The 14,149-nt window shown below is 36.6% G+C and overlaps 1 protein-coding gene across 1 annotated transcript in view; it reads left to right on the forward strand.

Annotated features, from left to right (window-relative positions):
* Positions 1-5,581, forward strand: part of LOC149899100 (uncharacterized) — a 56,479-nt gene extending 50,898 nt beyond the window's left edge. The window contains exons 37-42 of the mRNA XM_090114797.1: positions 384-539; positions 906-1,009; positions 2,740-2,890; positions 3,362-3,510; positions 3,879-3,998; positions 4,144-5,581. Coding sequence (XP_089970923.1) covers positions 384-539; positions 906-1,009; positions 2,740-2,890; positions 3,362-3,510; positions 3,879-3,998; positions 4,144-5,297 — 1,834 coding nt within the window. The 3' untranslated portion in view covers positions 5,298-5,581. The remainder of the gene's footprint in view (positions 1-383; positions 540-905; positions 1,010-2,739; positions 2,891-3,361; positions 3,511-3,878; positions 3,999-4,143) is intronic.
* The last annotated feature ends 8,568 nt before the right edge of the window (positions 5,582-14,149 follow it).

Below are 14,149 nucleotides of genomic sequence, written 5' to 3' on the forward strand. Positions count from 1 at the left end.
CATTACAAGCAGTTCACTTATACCACACACACAACATTACAGACAGCACACATCAAAATACGCAGAACAGATATAACCAAACAATAAGAATACCACACAACATACGCAACATAAGCACAAATACAACACATCAAATTACACACAACACACATGAGATTTTGCAACACATAAATAAAACCAGTTACACCCGACGAATCGTAATTGTATATATTTATTTATTACCCTTACAGCTCACTTTGCATAAAACAATGCACAAAACAACAACTACATGGTGAATAAACCCTAAAAGAATAAAAACAACATACTCTCAAAGGGCCAAAGCCTTAAGAAGGGATATGGGAGATGTTCCAAAAAATATTTTCTGATAAACTTCCTAATTACAGAGACGCGTTACGAGTATGCCTTCACCTCGTGGAGAAATCGCTCCAGCGCATTGTACGTGGACAGAAGAACGCGATGTACACGACACAGAAGAGTATCGAGAACAAAGCTGGTCCTGCTACGGGCTGGCGGGAACTGCTCATGAGTGTTGGATTCAGGTATTTTTTTTTTCTGAATTAGTTTAAAGTAACGATTTTGTAACTGGTATGACAATTCTGTGTGACAAAAAAAAATGGTTGGCCCACTTAAGGGTGGCACAAGCATTCTCTGACAAACATTTACTTACTACAAAATATTATATTGTTTGAGGAATATTTTTTAAGCTATTGCATAACTTCTATCGCGGACCGAATCCAGAAATTCCGTAACGAAAAAACCTCACGCTCCCCACTCCGACGGGTACGGAGGTGTGGCTTGAAGGAATAGCATGCAATAGCTTTACCGCGGCAGTCCCCGAGTGCCACACGTCTTTTTTCTTACAATCTATTTATGTGAATGTTATTGATTTAATAAATCTTATTCAGATTCGAACCAGCGGCTAACGGAATCCCATCCAGTGTGTTCTTCCCACAAAGTGATCCTGAAGAGAGACTTACCCAGTGTTCAGCCAGTTTGCAAGCTCTTTTGGGTATGTATACCGAAGAAAAATTAAATAATTTGGAAAATCCAAAAGTGAACGCGCCATAATTTTTTTTTAATAAATATTTATTAATTATTATTTTTGTTTATTTAATAACAATTAAACCACATCGAATCAGACCCTTTTTTTTTTTTTTTTTTTTTATAGTGGGGAAATCTTCTTAGATACCCCCGGCTCCCGGGGATGGAGCCGTGGTTATGTCGGATTCCTACCGACTAAAACCCCACTCTGTTCCATCGCGCTGCTTTGGACGGAACTGCGGGAACGGTTACGACTCTACCGCGTGTCCTGCCCAGCAGATGCCCGTTTCCAGGCCCACCACTAGAACCCCCCTCGCTGGTGGCTGCTGGAACGAAGGCTTACGCCACCAACGCGCAGACAATGGATTTTTCCCCGCTCCATCATCCGCGTTCCCCCGAACCCCCGACCCCATCACCGTCCGGCCGGAGGGTGCACGCCGGAAGGTCCTCCGATGTGTGAAATACACGTCGGGGGACACTCCGGCGCACTTTTATAGAGATTACCTCGCAGCCCCCACTTCACCAGAGGTGGCGGCCCTCGGTCCGGCCCCACGGACCGGATTACGAGTTGGCAGACGGCCGTTTTACAGCGGCCGCCGCCCTACACCTCTCTGCAGGAGTCTCCGCGCGTCATCACAATGACGCGTCGGGATCCCGCCCTCCGCTGCACGGCGTGGCTTGCTAAGCCAGCGAGCCCGCCGCGCCGCGACCTCTGGCCGCCATCCACCGCCGCATTAAAGCCGGCTCCTCTCTGGCCCACAAACAGGACCTCTGCCGTCGGGTCAGTCGAGGCTTTCCAACCCCAACTGCCGTTCAGCGCCACCTTTGCCTAGTGGACACGGGGTCCGCCAAGCCACGACCTCTGGCCGCCATCCCACGCCGCACACAGCGGCCGCTGGGCCACACCTAGCCCTGGCCGTCGGGCCGGTCGAATCTCCCCGACTCTAGACCAGCCGTTCAGCCCCTCGCTGGTCCAATTTCGCTTCACTCAGAGGGCCATAACTCTGAGCTACTGAGCCCCTCCGCCGCGACAAGGCCTGGACCGTTGGGGGGACATCGAATCAGACCCTGAAAAATGAAAGGGTTCTATTCCTGAGCATACTCAAGCGTAAGAGAAAAAAAAAGACTCGATTAGTAAAGTATTTCGGTCGCTATCGTGTTAACAAGAAAAAGGATCCGCACATACAGACACACGGACGTCCAAGACAGAACTTTTTTTTAAACTGTTTTTTAACTAGTTTAAATAACAAAAATGACATCAAAAATATCATGAACGTTAAAAATAGTGTTTTTTCTTAATATGTGTGTGTATGTATTATCTTACAAGTGCAATGTATGATACATAAAGACATTTTAAGTTTGAAAAATCAGATGTTTTGCGCGAAGTGACAGTAGTACCCACCTCAACGCTTCGCTTATGAGGCGTGCAATTATAAAATTGATAAACTATTTATTTCCTGCTACATTTTTCAATGAGATCATTTAAAATTTACATTCTTTTACATCAGTCTTCAGTCATTACAACAGTCAGAATTGCCAAACTTTTCCAATTTCTATTTCTTAAAATAATGTTGGTAATCGCTCCTTTACCAACCAAATTTTATTATAAGTAGGTACTAGATATACTACTTCATAGATTACCATATTAACTGTTAAGTAGAGTGAATTACAAAGGAATTTATTAAAATCTTTACCCAGGTCTAAGCTCAACTACACTACTAGCTCTATCGAAGTTAATATCGAACGGTGACGTCGCTGACGACATCATTGGCGTCATTCGCTCCGTCATCTCGCAGTTCTCGGTCAAGAACTGTGAAACTGATACTATCGAAGTTGCTGTTAATGTTAGGTAAGTGATATTACATTACAGGGGTTTGAGATTTTGAGGCCCAGTAAAACAGTTAATTTTTGTTGAACAATTTATTGTAGGTGTCGTTATTACACACGCATTTTAAAACTTATTTATCTACCAGTTTAGCACATGTATATTGTAAACTTACAAGCATCCAATTCGAGGTCTTATTTAAAAAAAATACCGTCCGAATAGAGACCCTCCTCCTTTTTTTGAAGTTGGTTAATAATAAGAGCTTTACATTCATAAATGTAACTGTTATAAGGTGCATAGATGTTGAAGATCGTAAAATATTTTAGTTCCTGTGTGACTTTTTAAGAAATGGGAAAGGTATATTATATTTTTGGGTTATCACTATTTACTCTGTGTAATATATTTTTCCTACGAATTGAAAACATAATAACAAACTCACAATCATTTTTCTATTTAAATGCTTGTTTCTAACGTGATTTATTTCATTACTTTTAGGCTATGGCGGGTCAACGGATGCCACGAACTGCTCGCATCTCTTGGGTTCGACTTGGCCGAAGTCGGACAGGACGAGGTTACTCTGCGCGGGAAAGCGACCAATAGAAGGCACATTCAGTTTGTGCTACAGGCATTACTTGCATTATTTGGTGAGTTTTTTTTTTAATGTTTATTACGTTGACGTTGTTATATTTTATAATAGAAATAAGAAGGCAAGAAATTATATTAAGGGTTCCTTTTACAGACTGGGACAAAAGTAGGTATTTTATAGTTGTTAAAACTGTTGTAAAATAAGATGAAAGTAAAATCACCCATATGATTACTTAATGAACTGTAGAAAATTATGATTAATGTCTTATTTAATTATTTATTGCTCCAGAACTGTTCGATATAATAGATGAAGTAAGCTATTGCAACTTGTTGTAATGCATTTTTAGAACATGTCAATTAGATATAGTAAATTTGTTGGAATGAGAAATGAAAACATAAAAAAATTAATAAATATTCCATTTATTAGATACTCAAGAAGCACCTCGCAGTCTAAGCTTGGAATCCAGCTCCAGCGTAGAGTCGCTTGCATCTATCGATGACGGAGACCTCGAACCGCATTCTGATGGAGAGACCACGCAACACAGACGTAAGTATTTTTAGAAATGTAAAGGTATACTAATTATAAGAACAATTTTAATTTACATGAAATATTTGTTTTATTTTGAATAAAAAGTTCCTTCGAAAAAAAAGTTGCTATATATACATATTTTTATATTTTCTTTTTTTAACAGAAGAGAACATGAGCTCAGTGCCGCCGCCGCCGCTACCACTCGGTTCCTGTGGAGGCGCGTTCACCATGTACGTGCGCGGCGCCGGCGAGGCGGGGCGCGGGGAGCCCGACGGCCGCACCGCGCCGCCCCCCGCCCCTGCACCCGCCCCGCCGCACCCCCACCCACACCCCCATCCACGCTACCGGGGCGAGAGCGACGCCGCCTTTACACCTTCCCCTCCCGCCGCCCCGCAGAACGTGTCCCTCGCGCTCGCGCACCAGACCAAGATCCGCACGCTGTACACGCGCCGCCCGCCGTCCGACGACTCGGACTGGGAGTCGTCCGGGCACGACACGGTGCTGCGCCGCCGGCCCGACCGCCGCTACCTGGACGCGTTCTACGAGCTGGCGTCCGCGCAGCCGCGCCGCACGGACGACGACAAGCCGGACGCGCAGCCCTCCACGTCCAAGCGCGCGCGGCCCAAGCTGGCGGCGGCGCGTGACTCACTGGCCCAAGTGCGGCACATGAGCGGCGAGCTCACCCCCACCATCTCCGAGGTGTACCACGAGCGGAACATCGGCCTCGGCCTCGCGCCGCCGCTCGCTGAACTGCTCCTGGCTGAAGACACCAAGACGGAGATGCGAGCGGCCAGCTCCAGCGAGAACTTGTTACTGCAGAACCTCGAGAAGTTAGGCCTGCTGGGCGACGCGAGCGAGAACGAGGAACGCTGGTGCAGCAACAACGCGGCTCGACCTTGGCTGACCGCCGCGCCGCTAGAGACGGACGTGCAAGGTTCCGATTTAACTACGGCTGAAATCATTGAACGACAGACGAAGTTCAAGAAGGATGCAGAACCGAAGAGAAAAGAAGAAAATGTGTACGATTTAAAACCAAAAGAGGAGACGCCGGGCCCCAGCGGGATAGAGAAGCGCTCAGTGTCGCCCTTCTCTGAGCTTTCCAGAAGAGACGAAGGTGACGGCCGCAGTATCGCCGACTCGCATTCTTCTTACAAAGCGCTGGTTCTGAACCCTCGGCCGCCATACTTGCCCGAGGAAGGTGAAACCAGCATGAGCAAACCCACAGAAGGAGGAAAAACTCACCCGCGAGTTCGACGACCTCCCGTTCCAAGAACAAGACCTACATACACTACTCTTGACTTTCCACCGAATAAATGATTGGGACGTGTCTATTATGTAACTGATTTAGGTCATTTTTAGATTTAAAATAAATTATATTATTAGTTGTATTGGCTATGATATTCCGTCCTTGTTTAAATTTAAGGCTGCTGTAAAAATATATTTAACTTCTTAATAATTATCATGTAAATGTGTCACAATTCGCAAGTAATGTTTATTTATTTTTTGTATTTGTATTATTCTTAACACTTTCTTGCCATTATTTTGTCTAATTATTAAGTCTGTAAAAATATTTATAAGTTAATAAACAGCTCTGATATTTCTTTTGTTCTTTTATTTATTTCTTAACCCATACCTACTGTTGACAAGTGACAACATCGTATAGCAGTACAAAAACAATTGTTCCAATATCTTTTCTTGTTGCCTTCTAGCTAAAGAAAAAACACTAAGGTCCTACTATGTAAGTTCATTCACATAAACTACAATTAGCTTATACGTTCGTCAACATGACTTTACATAGCACCTAGGAATTTCAATGTTACTAATACCATAAATGTAATCAACTAGAAAATATAAAAACAACAACAAAAAACTGATTAAGCTATTCAGTTATCTACAACCAATATATAAAACATTGCCTAATTAATTTAATTAACATCTCTGCAGTGATTTATGGCTATATAGGGTGCAATTAATGAATACTCTGTACTGTGACAAGTTGCTTGAAATCTTAACAGGGTATTGAGTGATAAATTGAACTTAAGTAAGTAACATTTACAACACGACATCACAGACGACATGCTCATATCGTATTTACTTATATTACATATCCTAATACACTCACTAGATGACGCTCTATTATGATCGAAGATATAGCAGCATCGATTATGAATTTTCAGCAGTGTATCTACAATTTGTTTTAGGGGTCGAAATGCAAATTTATTGAAATAATTAGTGAACACATAATAATATGTATCTTATAGTAATTAAATATTTTACAGGTGTGTTTTTAGTTTGCAAGTTTTCATTTGCATGCCCTTTATTATAAGCGACCGCGACCTACGCATACATTTCACATACAAACTCTCATTGTTGTTATTTGTAGTTGTTGTTGTCAGCATACTGCATTAGGTAATCATTCTGTATCCATCGAAAAAAAATTTACGGAATATTCAACAATTTTATTTCTTGGGTCTTGGGAAAGGTCTTGGGTTAGATTTTGGACAAAAAAGGCGGATCACCACTTATCCGTTAATTTAAAATTTAAATCGATCAGTAAAATATAATATGTATCTACATATACATAATGCATCTGGCTCACAGATCTGGCCCACACCACACAAAAGGGTATGTCAATTCACTTATAAGTAGGGTAAACTCACCTTATTATGTGACTCACTTAATTCGGAGATACAACGTTTGGACTCTTTTACAGCGTTATAGGAGTAAAATACAATACATCAAAATTAACCCTATGGTATGGTAATAAAGCTTCTTTTTGTGTACAAATTTTGGTTAAAATCGTGCGGGTGAGATAGTAACAATCACGGGATTTGTCACTGAGCCCGCCATGTTTGACGCTTCACCGATAGCATGCAACTGTGCTGTCATTATTTAATTAATTTTAAATAGAAAAGGTGAGTGTAAGTTCATGATACTTTGACAATTAATTGTTAAAAACATATTCTTGTTGATACCGATAAAGGTTTTAGTAATTTTTCATTTGTTTTTGCATAATACCTTATTTCCTGGGTTCAAAAAGTTAACGATTCTCAAGATTGCAACTCAAAACAGTGTCACCGAATTAACCAAGCAAATTTTTATTATTTTCAATTCGTGTATTAATAATTGTTTTCAGTGCGTATACGTTAGTCGTTTAAGTCAGAAAATATTTATTTTTACTCAGGTAAAAAAGTAGGATCGCTTTCAAGCATTTTAAAAAAGTCCGTTATTTTTTTTATAACATAATTAAGTGAGTTATTTTTTTATTTTAGACAGCATGGAGGAAGACAAAAATAAAAATAGAAAATATAATGAAACAACCCTGACATCCGCAATTCAAAGTATTCTGCAGTCAAAAATGAGTCTGTACAGTGTACACACAAACAATTATAAAGTCCAATATTGTTTTTTATTGTTCCCTTCTTTTGATAGTATCTCGTTGATTAATAAAAACATAATTATTACATTCAATATGTTTATATTTTTTATTAATTGTATTTTTTTTTACTTTTGTGTTAAAAAATAATAAATACTCGCATAATTCGGTTATAACAGAATTAGAGAAGTACTATCACCGAATTATGGTGATTGTCACAGAATTAGACAAGTCATCGCGGTTTGATTAAGCTCATTTTACGCTGAGTTAATTCATATGTGTTAAGATTACACTTGCTCCATATGATAAATAGAAGATTGATTAATGTTCCTATTAAAAATAAAAATAAAATTTATGAAGTTTAACCTGCTTTTTTTTTCATATTCTGTTTTGTCACAGAATTAGATGAGTTGACTATAATACTGTGAAAGTGTGAAGGTACTAACTATATTCAAAAGGGTTGATATACCTACCTACTTACCTTTAATTCGAGAACACTTAATAATTAATATATTATGTACCTACCCTAATAGCCATATAATAAGTTGAAATTTAATACATTTTTTCCGCAACTCGTTCATAGCAATGTTATCTCTTATCTAAAGATTATACATACATGCTCCTTTCAATCAAAGCCTACTGGCAATGACAATTACTCAACTATGAGATGCGGATATACTTTACTCAGAAATTGAGGCAAAAACTAGATATGTCAAGTAAATAGACCTACCTTATAGTCTGTATTGCGAGTTGCGACTCAATGAAATAATGAATAAAATCATTCCATTTTTAACGTATCATGCTTTTAATCGACCTTCCGATTGAAATGTAAACGGTATTTATACCAACATACCACAACTAACAGAAAATATTTTTGATTGTTTTCAAATCATTGAACCGAACAAAACAACAATGTTTTGATGACTATTTCGTTATTTAAATCAAATTAATATACATACTTAATGTAATAACAAAATTTTATAAATACAGCGATAAGATAATATAAAAAAAATGTTTGCGTGTACTAGTGTACACACGTAAAAAGTGAAATTTCTTTGTGACCTTATTTTTAAAAAAATAATTTACTATATATGTATATGCAACTTTACAGGAATACGTTGAATCACGCGTGGTACGGATAAAAACAAGATGGCGCGTAACGGAAAAATGTTACACTGAATTTTTTTTCCAACCCCGATAAAGAAGTTTCACTTCAACAACATATTAAAAGTTCTATTATCACAGTCTATTATAGACTAATTGCAGTAGGTAGAAATACGACCTTATGAATACAGAAATCAAAGCTTATCATTTCGAAACATCCTTCTCACTAAAAAAAACCATTAAATGGGCATCAATAGGCATACCTACTACCTATGGTTCAACTAACCTTAAAATTCTTCACTAGTTACTAAAACAAATTGCGATACAGTGCATGCAAATTTAATTGTCCTTTATGAAATTTGCTTACACATTGTTTCATCACGATATTGTAATTGGTTAAGTTAACAAGAAATTCTTAGCCGTGAAAACAGTGTTAATAGCCGGAACATGTAAAATAAAACAAATTACAAATAAACCGCACTGTACGCGCGCTTTAATAGAAATTTAATAAAGTCGCGTTTACATAAGTGTCCTTGACTTCGTTCCAATAGTCTACATCGACTCTGCAGTTGAGCATAGGTACCTCTACAGGTAAGCATGCGTGGCCGAGTGTTGAAAATAAAATAAAAAAAAATAATAAGTAATAAAAATACTTAGTTTATTTCCTTTCTAAATTTTACACAATTTGGAGTAGTAGGGCCCTCCTAGTAAGTTTAAGAAAAGAAAAGAAAATAAAACCCCTGATTCACCAGTAAATAAATCTATTTCATTATAATGATTTTCATTGAGCGTCGCGGTCGACGGGCAATTTAGGTGTACTTACCTAGTAATTGTACTAAAAGGAAATTTTTGTACATGTAAAATTAATTAATTTTATTTATCTGTAAACAATTTTACAATTTGAAAACTCGTTCTCGTATACGTATATGTTTTGTTATTACAGAAGATATAGCCTTTCTACAGACGATTCTTTCGTTTTTTATCTTTAAGGATTTAGGGTGCTTTTCCCCAAAAATTTCCGAGGATATGTAGCGAGGGATGTGCTTGTAAATAACCTGTGTAAATAACCAATAGTAGGTACTTCAAACGTTAAACGCTTCAAACTTCAAAGTAAATGAAGCGACATGATTAGTATTTAGTTCTTTACAAACACATTTCTCCCTACAAATTTTCCCAGTTCCCACATTATTCACTAATAATGATTGAATAGAATAGATTGAAGGATTGTTAGGGTGCTATTCAGTGGAATACTGAATAGCAACCCTAATAATCTTCCTAGGTGCGTTGCTACGTGTAGGAGTATCGTAGGTGGATGCAACGTCTGTTAAAGTTTTAATTCTGTTTCACCAATGGACTATTACTGTTGTCATCATTCAGAATTCAATAATTATTATTATTTCAAAGCCTCTCTACACAGTTCATACATTAACTGACCTTAGCTAACCGATTACATTTAGGAGATAACGATCACCGCGTGAAATTATCTTAATAAATCAATTAAAGTGTATGGTAGCCGTTACCATAATTCAGCCCATTGCCTTTTTGCATCACATAGATGAAGTCGTGACCCAAAAGCGTGCGGCGCGTCGGCTCACTCACAACTATGTCGCTATATTTACATTGAAATCTTTATCGTGTGATTAATGCGCGAATAATTCGACATTATCTGCAATCAACATTTCTTTTTTGTCTTTATTATTATTATTTATTGACGTCTACATCGTATTATGAATTTTTATGGATCTTTGCTTGAATAAATAAGTCGATAATATTGAATATGAGCGTGGGTAACCTCTACAAAAATGTTAGTCTCGAGGAAATAAAACTAAATATCATTTATTCATATAGCTTTTTATTTTTTATGATTCCGAAAGGATCAATAAATTTAAGTACACTTACATGGTTCAAAAAACTATACATAGGTATATAAACTCTCCTTATTATGTCGGACTAGCTGATGCCCGCGAGTCGCGACTTCGTTCGCGGGACTTCAGGCGTAAACAACTCGAGGATAACTTATATATAAAAGAATAATAATTTTCTTACCGCGAGTTAACAAATAGGTAGATACCTACATAATATGTATATATCTACTTTTAAAATCTCTTTATAAAGTACGTTCGTTGCGATCTTGCCTCTTATCTCTTCATGCCGTTCCTACTCCAACAACACTATCTCTCACTCTCTAATCTATTTTTTCGATTCGATTCGCTTCGCTTCTGGAACTCGCCAACCGCTCGCGCTGCCGCGGCACTAACTTAAATGACAATAAACAAGTTCTAAAAATATTCTTAATTTTTAAATATTTTATGGAATTCCTATATTTTATACGATCTAGCCAAATGTGGATGACAAAATCGTGAAACATTGACGATTTAACGATGGTCAAACGATATTAGCCACATCATGAAATGCGACCATTTCACGAAATGATCAGTCATTTCATGAAATGAGCAAATTTACGATATGGCCACGACATATAGATATTGAACATTTCACATGAATTTCACCGATTACTTTCAGTTTTTTTAATATCATTTATGTTTGTAACATCTAAATTTTGATAACATAATAGGTATTAAACGATTCTTAGTGACTGCAATCGTGATCGTCGTCGTTGCAGATGAAGTCACATATTATGACAGAACTCTATCAGAATTTACTACTTGGTGTTGTGGTTTCTTTTTTCAGAATTATCAAAAATACGTCAAAAATAGAAGATAAATAATTAATTATTAACAGCGCAGTCAAATGCATCTGCTGTTAAAAGCAATTTTATTGATTTATTCGTTCACAAAATGCCTTTTTAAATTATTAAATTGGCAAATTAAGTAATTTAACCTTTTTGTGTTACAATCATCTGTAATAAAGTGCTTGATTAGGTATAATTAGAGAATGTGGCAAGTCTAATAATAATATCAACACTTCTTCGCACGGTTTTCGCCTTTCGATCGAAATAATTATGTACTCATATATATAATTACCGCATTAAGTGAAGTAACCAAGGTCAATTTAATATTCTACGACAATAGACCAATTAGGTATAAACTAACAAAGAATTCGCACTTTTAATGGCAATTTTATTATTATAACATTCTCAACGTAAATCATGTTTGCATAAACCAATTTCAGAACTATTGTGACTGTCTTATGTGAATAATCATATACAAAGATTTATAAGGCTAAGTTCCATAAATAAAGAGATAATTGTTAATTAAAAGTGGAATTTAAACCTTTTTCACGAACAGTAATCAAAAAATTTTTCGACACTTCGGAATTGAGATAATTCCGGATGAACTATACCTATAATTCCGGATGTGTATAAACAAGTAGGTAGGTAGATTTATTTTATTTTATTTTGTACTCTTTATCGGAAATCAGAGTACATTTATTATTATGTTTAGGAATTGGCATAAGTTTAAGACCTTTATGCAACGCCGACTATACCAATCAGGCGGAAATCTAAAGTCAGATTTTTTATATATAGTAAAGCGTGTGTGATGTGTCATGTGACCCTGTTTAAATCTGAATGTGAGCTCAAATATTGCATTGTCTCGGAGAGTGCACACGATCATAATAATTTTTATCATATTTAAAAGTATATTGTATTCATGTATGACCTACATTAACAAAGTAAACTGTGTTCTTGACCAATTAATTATGAAAAGCTTCGAAAGCTTTTTATGACCACATCAATTTATTTTATTGATTGCGAAGAATTCATACTCATTAAACCTCGTTCAGAATTGTATGTATAAAAAGAAAGATTCATATAACAATATAATTTCTTTATTCTTTATATATGCGTAAATATATATATGATGAAACTACAGAAGAACTATCGCCATTCTACAAACAGGACTCGTTGAAATCTGAATTTTGCGAGATGGAAATGTACCTAGTACTACCTGTAAAACAAAAGCTTTTACACATCCATATTATATCCATACATTTTTAATTGTTATTAAATCCTAGCTTATTCTAATTTACTAAGTACCTGTATCATGTATGTAAAGTACCTATTATTAAAATTATAAACAACTAAACCGCAACGAAACCCCTATTGTTACCAGGAAATATAAAAAAATAACTTGTTTGCTATATAGCCCATAAATCTAAGATACTAGACAATAGAATGTAATAATAAATAAACTATGACCTGTCGCTTGTTTGTTGTTACCATGTAGGTACCAAGCGCGGATCCAGGGGGGGGGTCACGGGGTCATGACCCCCCCCTGGGCTAGGTCCACGACCTAAGTGGACCACTAATTTAATATTAACTTTTTTAAATTAACAAATTAATACTGTTCAATATGATGTTGTTATTGAATTTTGAGACATAAAAGTAATATAGAACAATGAAATCAATTACAAACGGTAACGGAAGAGAATATAACAAAAATTATAGAAAAAGTTTATTAGGGTCGACCTGTGGTCGTAATTTAAGGACAAATAACAGGTTTTTCGATTTAAAAAAAAACCATATCTGCGGAATAAAGTGTAATGGTAAAGTTGTATGAAATTAATTTTTTTTCTACAACTTTTACTGTTACACTTTTCACACAAAACCTCAAATATCGAAATATTCGTAAGACATAAAATAGCAAAATTTTTTCCAAATGAACACTATAAAATACAGTCAAATTACAACAAAAAATCGGCCAAGTGCGCGTCGGACTCGCGCACCGAGGACTCCGAGCAAACATATTTTTTCATTATGTTGTATCTTACAATTTTGTTTACAGGATTTTTTCTTTATCTGTGCTTGTAAGTGCTTAAGTCGTTTCTTTTAACCAAATTTCAAGACTGTGTTCACGGGAAGTACCTTGTAGGTTTTGATTGATGATTTCCCTTGCAAGTATGTAGTTGCGAATTACAGAATATGCGGCTCTAATTGCTTTTTCTTCAGATTGCGTTGACATAGAATTTGAATTAAATAACAGATTTAAGTTATTATAGACCTGAGTTCTGATGTGAATATCAATTAAATGCATGAAGACGTTCATGAGTAAAGGGATTGTAAGTTTAAAATTATTTAAAAATATATTTTAATTTAATTTAATTAAATAATTAGGGTTTTCGGTTATTACTACATCTGTGCTATAACACGATACTTTTTACTCAATTTCAAGACTGTGTTTACGGGACAGGGTGCTCCCTGCAGGTATTGATTCCCTTGCTAATGTCGAAATCCTACGGTCTACGGTCCCTTGATGCTGTGAAAAATTCAAACCTTTTAGCCAACGCAATCAAAAGATGCAGCTGTAATTGCTGAAATTTTTCGACACTCCCTAAGAAATCAAAACCTACAGGGTAGTTCCCGAGTACACAGAGTCATGAAATTTAGTACAATCAAACGTCTTATAACGCAGACTAGCTTACCGCCCGCGGCTTCGCCCGCTTTCTCTAAAACCTTATAAATTATATACTATTCCTCTTGAATCACTCTATCTTTAAAAAAACTGCATCGAAATTCGTTGCGTAGTTTTAAAGATTTAATCATACATAGGGACATAGGCACAGAGACAACGACTTTGTTTACTAATTGCGAAAAGCATGAATTTTTCCTTAGATTATATGATAAAAAAAATATAAAAAAAAAAATTAACTTACAACCCTGTTACTCATGAACGCTGACATGTATTAACTATTGATAACGCTGATATATGTATAATATATCATGATGCTA

The sequence above is a fragment of the Colias eurytheme genome, chromosome 21 (genome assembly GCF_061535395.1).
Source record: "Colias eurytheme isolate Ceu_HAF_F1 chromosome 21, ilColEury1 Martin Lab GWU primary, whole genome shotgun sequence".
In the NCBI taxonomy this organism is placed as follows: domain Eukaryota; kingdom Metazoa; phylum Arthropoda; class Insecta; order Lepidoptera; family Pieridae; genus Colias; species Colias eurytheme.